Genomic DNA, 16,169 nt, shown 5'->3' with positions numbered 1-16,169 from the left:
TTTTGATTATAAAATGACCTAAAATTTACCAAATTTTAATTCACACAATGACAATTTTACAGTACTTTGATTTATTTACATTTTACACTAGCAGTACAACACGTCTATTTTTAGTATTTACTAGTTGAATTTAATAAATCCAAGATCATGTACAGCATTCATTCATTTTCCTTAGGCTTAGTCTCTTAATTTATCAGGGGTCAATAGGGCATGTCTTTGGACTCTGGGGGAAACCAGAGCACCTGGAGGACTCGAACCAGCGACCTTCTTGCTGTGAATGACATACAGATTAAATGGATGGATGGATGGATGGACAAACAGATGGATGGATGAATGGATAGAACTATACAAAGAATGCTTGACAGAACGATAGATAGACAGAAGGACGGATTGATAGATGTCAAAATCACTTACTTTTTCCTGAGTTTCATAGACAAAAAAAAAAAACTGTTATTTCCATGACCTAAAATAACCAGAAATGAGGCCTCTGTTGTGATTTTCATAATATTAAAACTGAATATTATTTTGCAGGATTTTATTAGCCACTATGAAAACAACAATATATAATTTACCTCAGACTTTCAATGTCTGGAATAGACCTTTTATAACTACATGAACTATGGGAATCATTTAGATAGATGAATGGATAGATGGACAGACTGATGAAAGAAATCAGAAAATGAAACAGAAATTGTCATACTGAAAATAAACAATATATACATTCATATTTCCGTGATGACATTGCAGCTTATTGAAAGACAGTATAAGAAATGTAGATCACCAATTTAAATGGCTACTTTTCTTTCACCCTGTTTATTGTATATAAAAGAAAATGTAAAGAAATCTCCAGAATTTATATGATATTTTAATATATTAGTTAGCTAGTCCCAGATGCTGCTTCTTTTTTTGCTGGGCATGAAACGATGAAATGTCAAGGATATCACTGTGTCACTATAGCATCAGCCGCAGGGCTAAGAAGGGATTTTATGTCATAAGTACAGGCGCACTGGGTGTGTCAGTGTGTGCATGTGTTTGTTCTCAACTCAGTGTGTGTGTGACAGGTCATGTGCTTTCTGATTGAGGGTGCTATTTGTTCACTGTGACACAGAAACTATTCTGTTCTATTTCCTCCATGTGCAAGAAAATTCCTTCAAGCCTCAGCCCACCTGCTGGTTACCTTCCCCTTCACGCAGCCTGCAAAGAGCAACCAGGCAGAAATCTCCAGAGCCGCATCATCTCCTCCTCAACCCTCCGGCACAGCCACTGTCCAGCACAAGAGGAGAAGAGATTCAGGAAGAACCCGAGGGGTGATATTCTTGGCATTTACAGTCATTTATACTCTGTGCTGACTCATGTTAATTATCTCCTATAGACCAAACATCTTTAGCAGGGTCTAATTATTGGCCACCATTATAGCGGGTATTTGAATATTGATGAGTAAGCAAATACGACAACATTACAAGCAACATAACTCATCAGGATAGATGTGATTTGTTTGAGGCTGTCTAGTGCTCATTATTAGACTTAAAGAATGAACAGCAAAGAAAAGCAATTTGTTTGGAATAAAAAAATAGATATATTTTCTTCACTTGCCATTAATTTTGCTGTTAAGCAAGATAAATTAATCTTAAGATATATTATTTCAGCTTAGCCAACTGAGAAAGCAATACCATTTTAGCAATTATTTTTATTGCTGCCCTTGTCCTGCAATAGCAATCTTTGTAGATACATTGTCCAAAATTACATTTTGCCATGCCTGCCGCCTTAGAAGGGTGAATTGAGAAAACTGAACAGGTTTAATAAATCTAAACAGTGATTTACACTGCATTACACTAAATCAAGTCAGAATTATTAGCCCTCCTAAATTGTTAGCCTGTTAAATAGCTTTACCGCAACATCTTTTGATGGTAAAATTCTCTTTACCACAATTTATTTTACAGTAAAATAGCCTTATCGTAACTTCTTTTAATGGTAAAATGCCCTTTACCACAATTTAATTATACAGTAAAATAGCCTTACCGTAACTTCTTTTGATGGTAAAATGCCCTTTAGCACAATTTATTTTACAGGTAAAATAGCCTTACCGTAACATCTTTTGATGGTAAAATGCCCTTTACCACAATTTAATTATACAGTAAAATAGCCTTACCGCAACTTCTTTTGATGGTAAAATGCCCTTTAGCACAATTTATTTTACAGTTAAAATAGCCTTACCGTAACATCTTTTGATGGTAAAATGCCCTTTACCACAATTTAATTTTACAGTAAAATAGCATTACCGCAACTTCTTTTGATTGTTAAATGCCCTTTAGCACAATGTATTTTATGATAAAATAGCCTTACCACAAGTTCTTTTAATTTTAAATTGGCCTTTACCACAATTTATTTTACAGAAAAATAGCCTTACCACAACTTCTTTTGATTATAAAATGGCCTTTACCCCGTTTTAATTTTACAGAATGACAATTTTACAGTACTTTAATTAATTTAATTTTACATTAGCAGTACAACACCTTATTTTTGTATTTACAATATTTGTATTTGATATTTAATAAAATACAAGATTATCTACAACATTTACTCATTTTCCTTAGGCTTAGTCCCTGTATTTATCAGGGGCCACCACAGTGGAATGAACCGCCAACTATTCCTGCATATTGGGAAACACTCATACGCTTTTGCATTCACACTCAAACATTACGGCCAATTCAGCTCATTCAATTAACCTATATAGCATGTCTTTGGACTGTGGGGAAAACTGGAGCACCAGGAGGAACCCAGAGCATTAGAAGGAATCCCATGCGAACACTGGGAGAACATGCAAACTCCACACAGAAATGCCAACTGGCCCAGCAGGGACTCGAACCAGCGACCTTCTTGCAGTGAATGACTTTGAGAAAACTGAACAGGTTTAAGAAATCTTAACAGTAATTTACACTGCATTAAACTAAATCAAGTCTGCCCGTATTTTATCCCCCAATTTTAGTTCAACGGAGAGAAAAGTTTTCAACACATTTCTAAACATAATAGTGTTTATAACTAATCACTAATAACTGGTTTATTTTATCTTTGCCATGATGACAGCACATATCTTTTGTACTTGATATTTTTCAAGATATTAGTATTTAGCTTAAAGTGACATTTAAAGGCTTAACTAGGTTAATTAGTTATAGGCAAGTTAGAGTAATTAGGCAAGTCATTATTTAACAGTGCTTTGTTCTGTAGACAATCGGAAAAAAAAATACTGCTTAAGGGGCCGATCACACTGAACACGCTTTTACGTTCCAAAAACCACCACTGCCTTTTTTTTGACAAGAAAAAAGAAGCATGGTGTGCTTTTTATGGTGTTAGGCAGTAGCTATGTTTCAATTCACTTATTTTGGATATATGCATAAAAAAATAATCAGTTGATGGAAACGCCAAGATGTGCATAAGTTTTGAAAATGTGCATAAAAAACACATGCACACAACTAAGTAGAATAAACTTTTTATTCGGTGAGAAAAGATGCGATTAAACTGTGATAGAAACGCTTTTACTGAACAAATTCACTCATGCAATTTTGTTGTGAGAGATCATGTGATGATAAAAATATGTGTGAATGGACAAACCAGCAGGCTGAGCATGTTGTAAAACATCTGAAATGTTGTTTTGGTCTTTCTAAAATGCCTTAACCATCTTAGAATTAGTGTTATTATATTATTAATGACCTCCAGAATCAACAGCACCTGTGCTCCGCGTCTCATGCCTTTAAATGCCTCCACACGTTCACTGCATGTCAGGGTTGCCTTCTGAGGCACAAGTCATTTAATGAATAATAAAAGATTCACACAGCTTCTCCTACCGCAGTAAATTCAGTTTTTACTGTTGATACTTGGCGCTAGATAATCAGCAAGTGGCAATTTTGTTCACTTTGACTCGTTGGATGGAAACGCTGCTTTATTGGTGCATCTTTAAATGCGATAATCCAGTTTTGCGCATAAATTTAATTCGCATTTTTGGATGAAAACATAGCTAATGACTAAATCAGTTGCGTAATGTGTGAGTGTTGCTGTTGATATTATTATAATTTTAAAATATAATAATATTGTGAAAGTCAAGATTTGTGAGTCACAGAGCTCCGGATAACTCAAAACAACAACCACCAAGTCTCTCCTCCATCTTCAAATGTCTCTGTAGCTGTCTTGACAACACAAACACTGCAGGCACCTCAACAGAAATCCCGCCTCTGCTTTCATTTGATTGGAAAATGAAACAGACGCGACTGACGTAACATGCTTTTTCTGTTCTGATTTTTTTTTAACTGCTAGCGCACAGCAGGCAATGGCAAAAACGTAAGGTGGAGCAGGTGGTTAAAATGCAAGGCACGCAAGGCTCTTAGGGCAGCGCTCAAAATGCTCGCTACCATTAATAAATCTTTAAAAAAAGGAACTAATAATATTGACCTTATTTTTTTTTTCTAATATCAAACTGCTTGGTTGCAACATAAGCTCTTTCTGAAAACGGATATACATTTCTGCAGATCGGTATAATGCCGCTCCTTTTCGCGCTAGCAGCTGACCGCTTACCTCCATGTGGATGGCTGTCCTGCTGTTACCAGTTTGTCCAATGGCTCAAGCGAACATCGATGGACTTAAGATGCAGAGAGGAGTTTGATGACGGGGTGCGAGTCCAGTAAAGAATGGTTTGCAGAATGCGGGTAAGACAAAAACAAAAGACAAAAATTTAAATAAACAAGTAAATAACAGTGAGAATGTGGTAAAATCTGAAAACATGGTAAAAATCAGCTGACCGCTTGCCTCCATGTGGACCGCTTTTCCGCTGTTACCAGTTTGTCCAGTGGCTAGCCGAGTACGTTGAAAGACTTCAGACGCAGAGAGGAGTTGACCATGACGACTGGGTTTGAGTGTGGCGAAGAATGTTTTGCAGAATGCAGGTAAGACAAAAACAGAAGCCAAAAAATTAAATAAAAAAGTAGCAGGATTAGAATGTGGTAAAATCTGAAAATGTGGTAAAAATCAGGGGGCTTTTGTTTTTCTGGATTGCTTTTGAAAACACTGTTGGTTAAGTGAAGTGGGTGGGTGCTGGTCAATTGGTGCTTTTTAAAACACTATCGGTTGGGTTTAGGGAAGGAGGAGGGTCAGTCAGTCAGTCGACAGCAGCCTCTGGTGAATCTATGCGAGAACAGCAGGCGGTAATGGCACTTGTAAGAGAACTTTGATATCTTATAAAGCAAACACATCAGGCTCTGTTGGATTCACACAAACATAGCTCCTGAGATGTATTTGGCACTCTCCAGAAATAAAGGGCAACTTTTCTAGCTGAAATAAAACAAAAAAGACTTGCTAATACTATGAAACATCATTTTTGGGAAATATTTAAATAAAAATTCTTTGGTATTAATTGTGACTTCTACTCTATGTCTGTCTCTATGACAATAGTGTTTAACATTTTAGCTCTTCTGTCCTTGAATAAATAAAACAGTACAGCAAAGCCATAGTGTCTCAACACATTCAAAATAACTCTTTGTTTCTAAGTAAAATATCATCAAAGACACACACAAAAAAAATTATATTACCATGATAAATATGTGATTCTGATACCTTCTTTTACTTTAGACTTGTATCTTAAACGAAACAATGTTTTAAGTTATCCCATGAATGTGTAATGTCAATAAATTAGTTATTCATTCATTTTCCTTCAGCATACTCCCTTATTTATCAGGGGTCACCACAGAGGAATGACCTGCCAACTATTTCGGCATTTGTTTTACACAGCGGATGCCCTTCCGGCCACAACACAGTACTGGGAAACAACCACACACACATTACAGTCAATTTAGTTCATATAATTCTCCTACACTGCATGTCTTTAGACTGTGGGGGAAACCGGAGCACTCGGATGAAACTAATGCCAACAAGGGGAGAACAGAAATGTCAACTGGCCCAGCCGGGACTCACCTCACAGCAAGAAGGTGGCTGGCTTGACAGTGCTAACCACTGAGCAACCATGCCACCCAAATGAGTTATAATAAGAAGATTTGCAACAGATTAAAGCCACAGTCTTGCTGCAATTTGATTTAAAGGGATAGTTCACCTAAAACATTGAGTCATTTACTCTCCCTCAAGTGGTTCCAAACTGTTATTTACTTTCTTCTGTTAAACACAAAAAAAAAAGATACGCTGAAGAAAGCTTGAAATAAGTAACCATTGACATCTTTGGTAAGAAAAATAAATATTATTTTGTGTACAACAGAAGAAATAAACTCAAGTTTCAACCAAGTTCATACTGAAAATAAAACGATCTGACAATTGGTATTAGCTTTAAATGAGTCTTAATTGAACCAGCTCATTCTAAAGGAACAAAATACAGCTTCAACACCCAACATTATCTTCTCTATAGAACGTTTTGTCCGGCCACTTCTTTGTTTGTTTGAAACAAATTATTTTCAGTGTTTTGTTGGCTAATCGATTGACATCCTGATCCACAGCAATATAACTCACTGAACAAACAGTACTTCTATCCCTCGCAGCTTTGTCTTCATTTGTAGTAAATGAAATAGGGTGTCCGTTGCTACTAAGGTCAGTGTTTTTGCAGGTTTAGAGCAAACATGCTGCATGAGAGACTTTAGGGGGAAAAGACAAACAACACAAGTCATAACATTCAATATGGCAGATTTCAATTAGAAGTACTAAACTGTCATGTTCTTTTTAGGTCTTTGCTTATGTGGTGATTACTGTCTGTTTTTACTAGGCCCACACTGAATCTGTGCAGAAAACCATTGAGTCTATTTATTTAAATATGTAAATATGTGTAAATTTATTAGTGGTGGGCTGTTATCGGTGTTAACATGCTGCGTTAACGCAAGACTCTTATCGCGCGATAAAAAAAAAATAAATAAATTGCCATAATCTATTCTCAAAGTTGGTTTGGGAGCTGGGTCTATTCTACGCAAATTATGATGACTTTTATTTTGATATTTTAGTGGGGATGTATACCTGACCGATAAGCCACCTGACAAAATAGTGCTTTTCGGAATCAAATCAGCAGGATGCCTGCCTGACTTTAACTGCAGTTTGTCAGTTTCACTTTAAATCATGAACATTTCATTCATGCCCCCGTGACAAACTGCTATTAGACACAAATAAGGAGTAAGGACTGGTGAGAGTGTTATGGAAATTAACAACGCAGGTCAAACGGAATAAAAAAAAAAACTTCCAATTTCGCGATGTGTGCATGTGCGTTTGTGTGTGCATCCCTTTACTGACAGCCACGTTCAAAATGCCTGTTTGACTGAATAAACAGTTTGTACACTGTAAAAGCAAACATGGTATTTAATTAAAAATAGTAAATTGACCTTAATCAGTTTTTATCAACCTGCTATTAACACTCACTTTTAGTAAGTTACTTGTACTTTGAGGTTGAAAAATCTTACCAGCTCAGTCTACTTGAGCTGGATTAATTTAGAAAAAGTAAGTTTATGACACTGTGGGCATGCGCAGATCAATCAATCATCCCCAACCAATCAAGCTGCTTCGTAAGGCGGGTCTTGGCGTGGCGGGATTCGTAATTTTGCAAACAGTATGTCACATCTTGCCCGCAACTGACCGACCAGATGAAGCTGGATATCATTGATCTGGACCTAAACATCGCGTCAACGGCACTTGTGATTATCGTCAGCATAACAGCGATTCTTGTGCTTGGCACACTCATTTGGTGAGTACATATTTTAATTTACCCTTGCGCAGATCGTTTTGTTTCTGTAAATCAGCGCCAGTGTTTTGTGCCTGCTAGTAATGATGTGTGTAGTAATGTCGGCTAACGCTAGCTAACTATATTATGGACATAACGTGGTTATATTTTGATGAAACTTGGTCAATACTTTATTATTTTCAAGACTTTTGTCACGTTAAAATTGAGGAAAAACTTTAGTGTAGTAGTAACGTTAACAGTCGCTCGCGCCCACCTGCCATGTCAGTAACATTTGTCATCGAGTACTGACTAGCAGCTAGCATGATGATGACAGACTGATCCCGGCGGTTTGGGAGTTTCCTGAGTTTTATAACTGTTGTTTGTAAGCTCAGGCAGAACATCAGAACAAGTCTGGATGTATAATTTTATTTTAAGATAGTCCTTAAAGACTATGCTAATTTTAGCTACCAACAATAACAGTCTGTGCTTATCAAAAACAGGATTAACGTTACCACTGTGTTTCGACCTATGATTGGGGATATCACCACAGTCAACTAACTTAATGTTATTTTATTTAACACTTGGCACTTTATAGTCAATATTCGTAGCTGTGCTGTTTCCATGTTTACCATAGTACCGACTACCCAGATCAGTCTTGGTTCGCTACAGACAAGAGTGTTTACCTGTCTGAAAAGATCTTTACACTCAGTTTATCATAGTCTGCTATGATAGGGAACATATTTGCTGGCATACTCAGTGGCTTACATTATTCTTTAAGGTCATCTTGTACATAATATGTTCATTTTAATACTGGGAGCTGTCATTGTGGGTTATAGGCCTATGTTACAGCTTTCACATGTACTTGGTTGTGCTAAATTGTTGAATTTTTATTTAACAGTTTCCTTCCAGGCAGATGGTGATCAATCCACACATTCCATAATCCCAGCAATAAAAGGTATTTTCAACTAATAACTGTATTATTATTGCATGCTAAAGTAAAAGTTATGCTCACATCAGAACAATTGGATTACAACAAAAGCTAAGAAAATCTTGTGTTGAAATTATTTCATTATAGTATATTTCATCATATATAATATTTTATGCATATTTTGAATTTCAAATATTTGATGTAATTAGTATTTCTGGACTGTCTCTATAGATACTGTGGGTTCGATTTATAGTCCATTATACCCAGGACTACAGTTCCCTTGATGTCTAACCACATAAGCGAGTCATTTACCATTTACTTTTTGTACTGCTGTGTTCACTTGTCTTAAAGAAGTTCATTGATTAAAAGCTTGATAATTAGATTTTTGCAAGGATTTAGTTTTTTCCTATAGCTCTGGTATTTCAAATGTGATACTGCATTTTAGTGTTTTTGTCTTTTTATGTTGGTAGGTTTGATACCAAAATGATCTTTTCTTTCTTTTCAGATTTTCAAACAGTTATCAAAATGGACCAGAGGTTGTTACTGAGAGTCATCATCGCTGAAGATGATATAAGTAAGTTGACTTTAATTAAGAGACCACAGTCCATTGAAGAATTCAAAGTGCAACTGGTGGATAAACTGTCACTGCAGTATGACTTTAAACTGCAGTATGAAGATCAAGACTCCAATAATGCACTCTGCAATTTGACTGAAATAACTGATTTACCTGAAAGAGCTACAGTCAAAATCATCCCTCTTGTGACTCTCCATTTAACAGCATTGTCATCACCCACCACAACATTAGACACTGAGGGCAGCACAGCAGACACTGAGATCCTGTCGCCTGTAGGAGCATCACCATCGCTAAGACAACAGTGACCAGAGTTCTTTGACATACCCAATTAGCACTCTTCATAGAGAGACAGGTAAGCAATCAATTGTTGCTATTGCATGTAATTGTTCTCAATCAATAAAATAATGCAAATAAACATAAATTCAAGGTGTGTGACTAGAAATCCAAACACTTGTTGGAATGTTAATCCCTCTGCCACCTCTCCATCCCTACCCACTCCTCTCTACTTTTTTAGGTGTTTGCTGAGTTTAATAGAATCGCCAGTAAGAATCTTGAGAGAAACTTCTTTGAGGCTCTGGACCAGGATGCCCCACGGTTCATTGAACTTTTCAAAACAAAAAAGGGAACTGTTGGCCAGATACTCAGGGAGCTGATGCAGCACATGAGCTGGATGGTAAGTAGGTTTATTTTGCTGTTGATCTGTGTGATAGTTCATCAATCAAGTTCTAAATGAGACCATCCAGACCAATCTATTTTATTTCCTGTCTGCTTGTGCCTTGCAAATTACTCTGGTAACTGGTCTTTTCTCTCTCTGTGTATCATTAGACACCAGACGTCACAGTACTTCGCTCTGTTGTCCTCAAAGGCATTCCCATTTTACTCGGTGATGACTCCAGTGAATTTTACAAGACCTGCTCTGTAAGTACTTGCACATAAGAAAAAGTTTGGTCTTGTAGAACACTTAGAATTGAAGACAAGGAGACTTGGTTCTTTCTTCAGCAGGATTCTTTATTGAGAACATGAGCTGCTGCAGTCAAGTCTGATCAAGGCACAACAAAAGGGTTAAATATATCATATAATTCTATTGACAAGTACACATTTCCATTGCCAACACTTAGTGTCAGATAACTTAAAGACATTGCTATTGCTACAGTTTCTATGACTGCTCCACAGATTTCTTGTTGCAAATTTTACACACACACACACACACACACGCACACACACACACACACACACACCAACCTGGAGGTTGACACACCCACACACCACACACAATTTTACTGACACACTCAAACACAGGCTCACACACACTCACACATTCAAAAAGACTCACACACACAGATTCAAACACAGACACACACTCACACACACTCAAACACAGACTCAGACAAACACACACACACTTAAACACAGGCTCACACACACACATTCAAAAAGACTCACACACAGGTTCAAACACAGACTCAGACACACACACACACACACACACACACACACACACACACACACACACACACACACAGACACACATTTTAACAAAATAAAAGAGGAATTAAAATGAAAACTAAAATTTACAATTTTAATTTGAGTTGTCACTATTATTGCGTGAGCGTTAATAAAGAGCTTTTGTAAAACTATTTGTAGTTTCTTTTTCACGTTTGGCTTTTCATTTTAGTATTGGCTGTCTTGCCTCGAGACTGTAGTGAAAATTAAATGTGAAATCACCAATTGCATTTTATTTTTCAATTTGACAGGGATGATGCACCGTCACCATGAGAATGAAATCATTTCATTCTCAATTTTGTCACACATTTTGCATACAGTTTTCTCTAATGAAATCGTTAATCTGGTTTTAATTTTCATTTTAGTCATTTAATTTATTTAAATTTGGCAGAAAATGTCTTCCATAGATCTTAAACATATTCTTAAATTTGTAATCCTACAGTCTGCATGAACATAAAACTATACCTGCGTTGACATAGATGTAATTCTATCTGCTCAATATACAATATACATTTTGTACAGTGATTGATGTATTTTGTAGGTTGAAAAGTCAGTGTCACTCTTTGAGGATGTATAGACCTTTTTAGCTTTAGTTTAACCATAACAAATATATTTTGTTTGCTTTATTGTTACGATCCAGTGTGAAAACATATTTAAAACCATATTCTCTGATAACATTACAACTCTAAAAAAAGAATGTTTTAGAATAGCATAAATTGCAATGCTGAAGAATGTGTGTCTTTTAGGATACAGAGAGAGACGAGGCCCTAGAATGCATCACTGTTGGTGTGCTGACAGTTGTCAGTGAAGATAGTCCTCACGAGGGTCAAAGCTCAGTGGACCTCCAGCCCATCTCCACTGCCATCATTCTGGAGGGAATTATTGTCATGGATCATATTAAAAACTTGCCTCAGGCAGTTTGTCTTTTGTTTGGTCTTACATATGCATTGCATTTGGATAACCCAAAATGCATGGCAAATACACTCAACTTCATTCAGACTGTGATGCTTGGACTGGTAAAGAAAAACTTCCCACCAAAGCTGTTAACTCTGAAGAACAGTCTTCTGGGTTAGAACAGTAAAGATCCATCGGCTGTCAGATAGCACTTTGTAAGCTTTGCCGCCATTAATGTTCTCTTCTTATCAGAGAAAGTTTGATGCTTTCATGGAACTGTTCTCGCCCATTTACGTTCTCAATGGAAAAAAAGAATATTCCATTAAAGTCTACCATGTTATGCAGGTATGCTAATGGTGGAAATAGTGCCACGTTGTGTTGCAATGAGTTGTTAGTTGTTATTAGATGATAATGTCAGAAAAAAACCTAGCAAGGTTATCCTGTTTACATTTGTGTTTTGGGAAAACTTTTAATGATGTTTTTATTTGTGTTGGTTTAATCCTTGGACTGCTCACTTTGGGACACAAAAGTATTTGTTGTACTTTCGGTTTTGATCAGAAATGCACTGATTTTGCATGCACTGAAGTCGTCCTGTAGTTACCTGTTTAATATTGGGAGACATGCTTACAATTAGCTCACAGAAATGTTTTTTTTTATTTTATTTTTTTTATTTTTCCTTGTCATTTTATACAGTTAAATCAAACCACAACTTTGTTGTTTAGCTGCTGTTTTGTACTTGAATGTGCATTGAATAAATTTTCTAATGGAGCTGAATCAAACCAGTGAGTGTTCTTTTAAATTATATGTTTGTGTTGTGTTTGCCTTTATCACATAGTAACAGCAAAAATAGATAAATGGGGAAGAGAAAAGGCCACATGTTGCAGCTGCCCAGGTTTGGGTCCAACAAGGAAATTGGTTTCTTTAATTTAAGTGAACTTGAAAAATGAGTGAGCAGAACTGATAGTGTTAAGTTGTAGGTATTTAGTAATTCTAAGTGGGGTTAAATTTATATCAAGCAATCAACACAAAATGAAAAAATTAAGTTAACACTAAGCATGGCTATTAAGTTACATGAACATAAAAAAAAACGTGTTAGTGGTACTACTTGATTTAGTACTGCACACTTAAAAAAACAAGCTTTTCTAACTCACTAATCTTAAGTTTACTTTGCTTAATTTTTTTGAGGCAACGAGTTTGCATACTTTTTTTAAGTAAGGTCAACTAATTACATTTTACAGTGTAAAGACAAGTACATCTTATTGAAAATCATTCATTTTAATTACTAATTATCTTAGTAGAACAGTTTCTAAAGCTGTTTGTGATGCACTTTGAAAACAGTAGATGAACACCTGGTCTACTGCGCCACCTGGCTTAAAAAACTCGTTCTCAAAGACTTACTATTTGGGTAGCACACATATTCTGAATGCCTTCGGCAGAATTCAAATGAGCCATTTTAATCTAGATTCAAAAAATTAATCTATGCCCACCTAAAAAAATTATATTTAATCAGTTATTAAATGAACTTCAGGAAGATTACTGACTAATAAGAAAACGGTTATATGATTTATTTACAATACAGTTTGTAAAGTAAAATTTGATAGATCTTTTAATAGATAAATTGTATGAGAGACTTGCTTTGTTTACCAAATAAGTGGATTATTATACAACTAATATTGCATAGTAAACATTAAATAAAAGTAAAGAAAATTATTATTTTTTATTTTATATATTAAGTTTGAATTATAATACTCCCAAAATCATTCCGCATAAATTCACAGATTTCTGCAGACAAAATTCTGCGCAGAAATAGCTTCAAGTGTTCACACTTAGATATTGCTTGATATTAATAGCAGGTTGGGCATGCTGTCTCAGGAAAGAACCCAGAGCTCGGAGATAATTGAGCCTATGGGCTCTCGCCTGGTCGATGAGCATGTGAGATCAGGAAGTTCTCAAGAGCTCCCCCTGGTAAAGGAGGAGATGGGGTGGATGGGGGATTCATCAAAAAACGAAGATGAGGGAGTAATGCTAGTCGGGCTATTTATAGCCAGTTTGGAATGATCTGATTGGCTTACTAATGATTAGTAATAAGAGACCAGCTGTGATCAATCACATCACATGCTCCTCTTGAAATTAGTTTGTGAAACTCCACAAAAAAAGTCTGCAGATTCTGTCAGGCCCCAGTTATCACCAGACTAATGGTATTTTGATTGGGTTTATCAGTCAGATTTAAGTTTTAGTCAAAAGCTTTTTTAGCTCCTAAAAGGAACACCAAATTATGCAGCACAAGTTTGTTCTTTATTTAAAGGGATCATCATCATCATCATCTTCATCCGCTTATCCAGGGCCAGGTCGCGGGGGCAGCAGTCTTAGGAAAGAACCCCAGACTTCCCTCTCCCCAGACATTATTTCCAGCTCCTCTGGGGGCATCCCGAGGCGTTCCCAGGCCAGCCGAGAGACATAGTCCCTCCAGCGTGTCCTGGGTCTTCCCCGAGGCCTCCTTCCGGTGGGACATGCCTGGAACCCCTCCCTAGGTAGGTGTCCTGAAGGCATCCGAAACAGATGCCTGAGCCACCTCAGCTGACATCTCTCGATGTGGAGGAGCAGCAGCTCTACTCCGAGCTCCTTCCGAGTGACAGAACTCCTCACCCTGTCTATAAGGGTGCGCTCTGCCACCCTACGAAGGAAACAAATTTTAGCCGCTTGTATCCGAGATCTTTTCCTTTCAGTCATGACCCAAATCTTATGACCATAGATGGGAGTAGGAACATAGATTGACCTGTAAATTGAGAGCTTTGCCCTCAGCTCAGCTCCTTCTTCACCACAACAGACCAGTACATTGACCACATTACTGCTGCCGCTGCAACGATCTTCCTGTCAATCTCACGCTCCATCCTTCCCTCACTGGTGAACAAAACCCCAAGATACTTGAACTCCTCTACCTGGGGTAAGGATTCTCCACCATCCTGGAGATGGCAAACACCTTTTTCCGGTGGAGCACCATGGCCCGGGATTTGGAGGTACTGATTCTCAGCCCAGCCGCATCACACTTGGCAGCAAACCGCCCCAGTGCATGCTGAAGGTCCATGTTCGAAGAAGCCAACAGAACGACATCGTCTGCGAATAACAACCAAGGCTATGCGTTGAAATTCTGTCCATAAAAATTCTGAACTTTTTTAAAGGGAAAGTTCACCCCCCAAAAAAACTTAAATTTACTCACTATTTATTTATCATGAAGTGGTTAAAAACCTTAAGGAGTTTCTTCTTCTTCTGATGAGTTTGAAAAGTTTGAAACCTGTAACCATAAAATAATAAATAATTAATAACAAATAATATGCTTTGGTTATACTACTTATTTGTTTTTAGTTTTTTTGGGGACAACTTAATTATTTTATGTTCAATCCACTTTTATTTGTAAAAAAAAAAGAATTAATAACCTAATCGATTTGTGTTGGGACAACATGCTGGTATTGTGTAGAACCCAGCATTTTTTAAGATATCATCCTTTGTGTTCAACAGAAGAAAAAAAAACACATACATGTTTATGATAAGGTGAGTAAATGGCATAACTTTTGTTTAAACTGTTCCTTTAATTGGATAAAACCGGTTCATTTTGGATATTTCATTGATTTCATCTGAGCTAAAAAGATGTGCCAGAAAACACCAAAAAGACTACATGAAGTTCAACTTGCAGGTCTGCGACTGTATATATAAGCAAGTGTCAATAAATATTGTATATTCATCATTATAACTGCACATACCTTGTCAATTTGAATGTGAATCATGTTGCCTGCTTTCTTCTTTTCCGATATCATGTTGTTATGAAAATAGGCAGATATTGGAATCCTCAGGTAAGATGAGGCAAAATGAATGCTGCCTTTTGTCGGTGCTGTCATGACTTCTTTGCTCCCTTTCATTACCTTAGTCATGTGAGCCGACTGCTTCGCTAAACTCAACAGCCAATCAAAGTTCTCTCTCACAGATGGCACCATTAGATGCATTCAGCATACTCAAACTAGCAAAAAGTTTGATGTCTGAGCCAGTCATACCCATGGAACTTTGGCTGAATATCTGATGTATGTGATACGCCAAATGAGAAACACAAGAAAGTCACAATCTTTAACAATGCACATCAACGACAACCCCCTTATGGAAGAATATTTGTGTTCACAATTGTGACAATAAGATTCAGATAAAAAAAATAAATAAATAATAATAATAATAATAATAATTAAATGATGTTCAAGATGAAGACTTTTAAAATAGACTTTGCTTTTTTCTTACCTACATACCTTATTTTCACACTCCTGAATAAATGAAAAACAAACTGATGGGCAATGTCGCCCTTAGAAAATTTTCTTAGGGGTGGCTAAAAGAGGCCATATCAAATCTAGGGGTGGCACACCAAAAATAATGAATTCAGTGTAATGTTATATATTTTCTTTCTGGTAAATAAAATAATGTGGTTTAAATTAATTTAATTAATCACTCTTGAAATATTGAATTTTTTTTAGTTTTTAAAAAAACCTTTTTCATATATATATATATATATATATATATATATATATATATATATATATATA

The 16,169-nt window shown here is 36.5% G+C and overlaps 3 protein-coding genes across 6 annotated transcripts in view; 2 read left to right on the top strand and 1 right to left on the bottom strand.

The window, feature by feature from the left end:
- LOC147833031 (uncharacterized) overlaps positions 1-15,341 on the top strand; it is a 36,222-nt gene extending 20,881 nt beyond the window's left edge. Inside the window, exons 2-5 of one of the 2 annotated variants that reach the window (XM_087290190.1) lie at positions 1,142-1,307; positions 4,521-4,697; positions 4,830-4,934; positions 13,932-15,341. In XM_087290190.1, coding sequence (XP_087146316.1) covers positions 1,142-1,307; positions 4,521-4,530 — 176 coding nt within the window. In that variant the 3' untranslated portion in view covers positions 4,531-4,697; positions 4,830-4,934; positions 13,932-15,341. Of the gene's footprint in view, positions 1-1,141; positions 1,308-4,520; positions 4,698-4,829; positions 6,883-13,931 lie in introns of those variants that run through there. The other variant, XM_087290189.1, reaches the window with a different exon arrangement.
- The window catches only part of LOC147833028 (uncharacterized), a 425,349-nt gene continuing 409,707 nt past the window's right edge, over positions 528-16,169 (bottom strand). Inside the window, exons 6-7 of one of the 2 annotated variants that reach the window (XR_015513156.1) lie at positions 4,567-4,630; positions 528-1,263 (exon numbers count right to left, since the gene is read on the bottom strand). The gene's annotated coding sequence lies outside the window, so the exon portion shown is untranslated. Of the gene's footprint in view, positions 1,264-4,566; positions 4,895-16,169 lie in introns of both variants that reach the window. The other variant, XM_087290192.1, reaches the window with a different exon arrangement.
- Positions 7,587-12,368, top strand: si:ch211-131e11.16. Of its 2 annotated transcripts, XR_015513150.1 has the most exons (8): positions 7,587-7,714; positions 8,589-8,645; positions 9,124-9,192; positions 9,397-9,544; positions 9,707-9,865; positions 10,018-10,110; positions 11,442-12,136; positions 12,231-12,368. XR_015513150.1 is itself a non-coding variant. In XM_087290188.1 (7 exons), the coding sequence occupies exons 5-7, from the start codon at positions 9,845-9,847 to the stop codon at positions 11,766-11,768; spliced, it is 441 nt and encodes a 146-aa protein (XP_087146314.1). In that variant the 5' UTR covers positions 7,587-7,714; positions 8,589-8,645; positions 9,124-9,192; positions 9,397-9,544; positions 9,707-9,844; the 3' UTR covers positions 11,769-12,368. The 2 variants fall into 2 exon arrangements, 1 of the variants encoding a protein (XP_087146314.1); XM_087290188.1 differs by having other exon boundaries at positions 11,442-12,368.

Source organism: Danio rerio, chromosome 17, assembly GCF_052040795.2.
Source record: "Danio rerio strain M-AB ecotype USA chromosome 17, GRCz13ab, whole genome shotgun sequence".
Classification (NCBI taxonomy): domain Eukaryota; kingdom Metazoa; phylum Chordata; class Actinopteri; order Cypriniformes; family Danionidae; genus Danio; species Danio rerio.
This window is presented reverse-complemented; position numbering and strand designations above follow the sequence as displayed.

What these genes read in the sequence shown, in the direction of transcription:
- si:ch211-131e11.16 (XM_087290188.1), top strand. Translation starts at nt 9,845, where the DNA reads ATGCAGCACATGAGCTGGATG. An exon ending in TGCAGCACATGAGCTGGATG is followed by an intron (nt 9,866 to 10,017) that starts GTAAGTAGGTTT and finishes GTGTATCATTAG; the next exon opens with ACACCAGACGTCACAGTACT. An exon ending in AATTTTACAAGACCTGCTCT is followed by an intron (nt 10,111 to 11,441) that starts GTAAGTACTTGC and finishes TGTGTCTTTTAG; the next exon opens with GATACAGAGAGAGACGAGGC.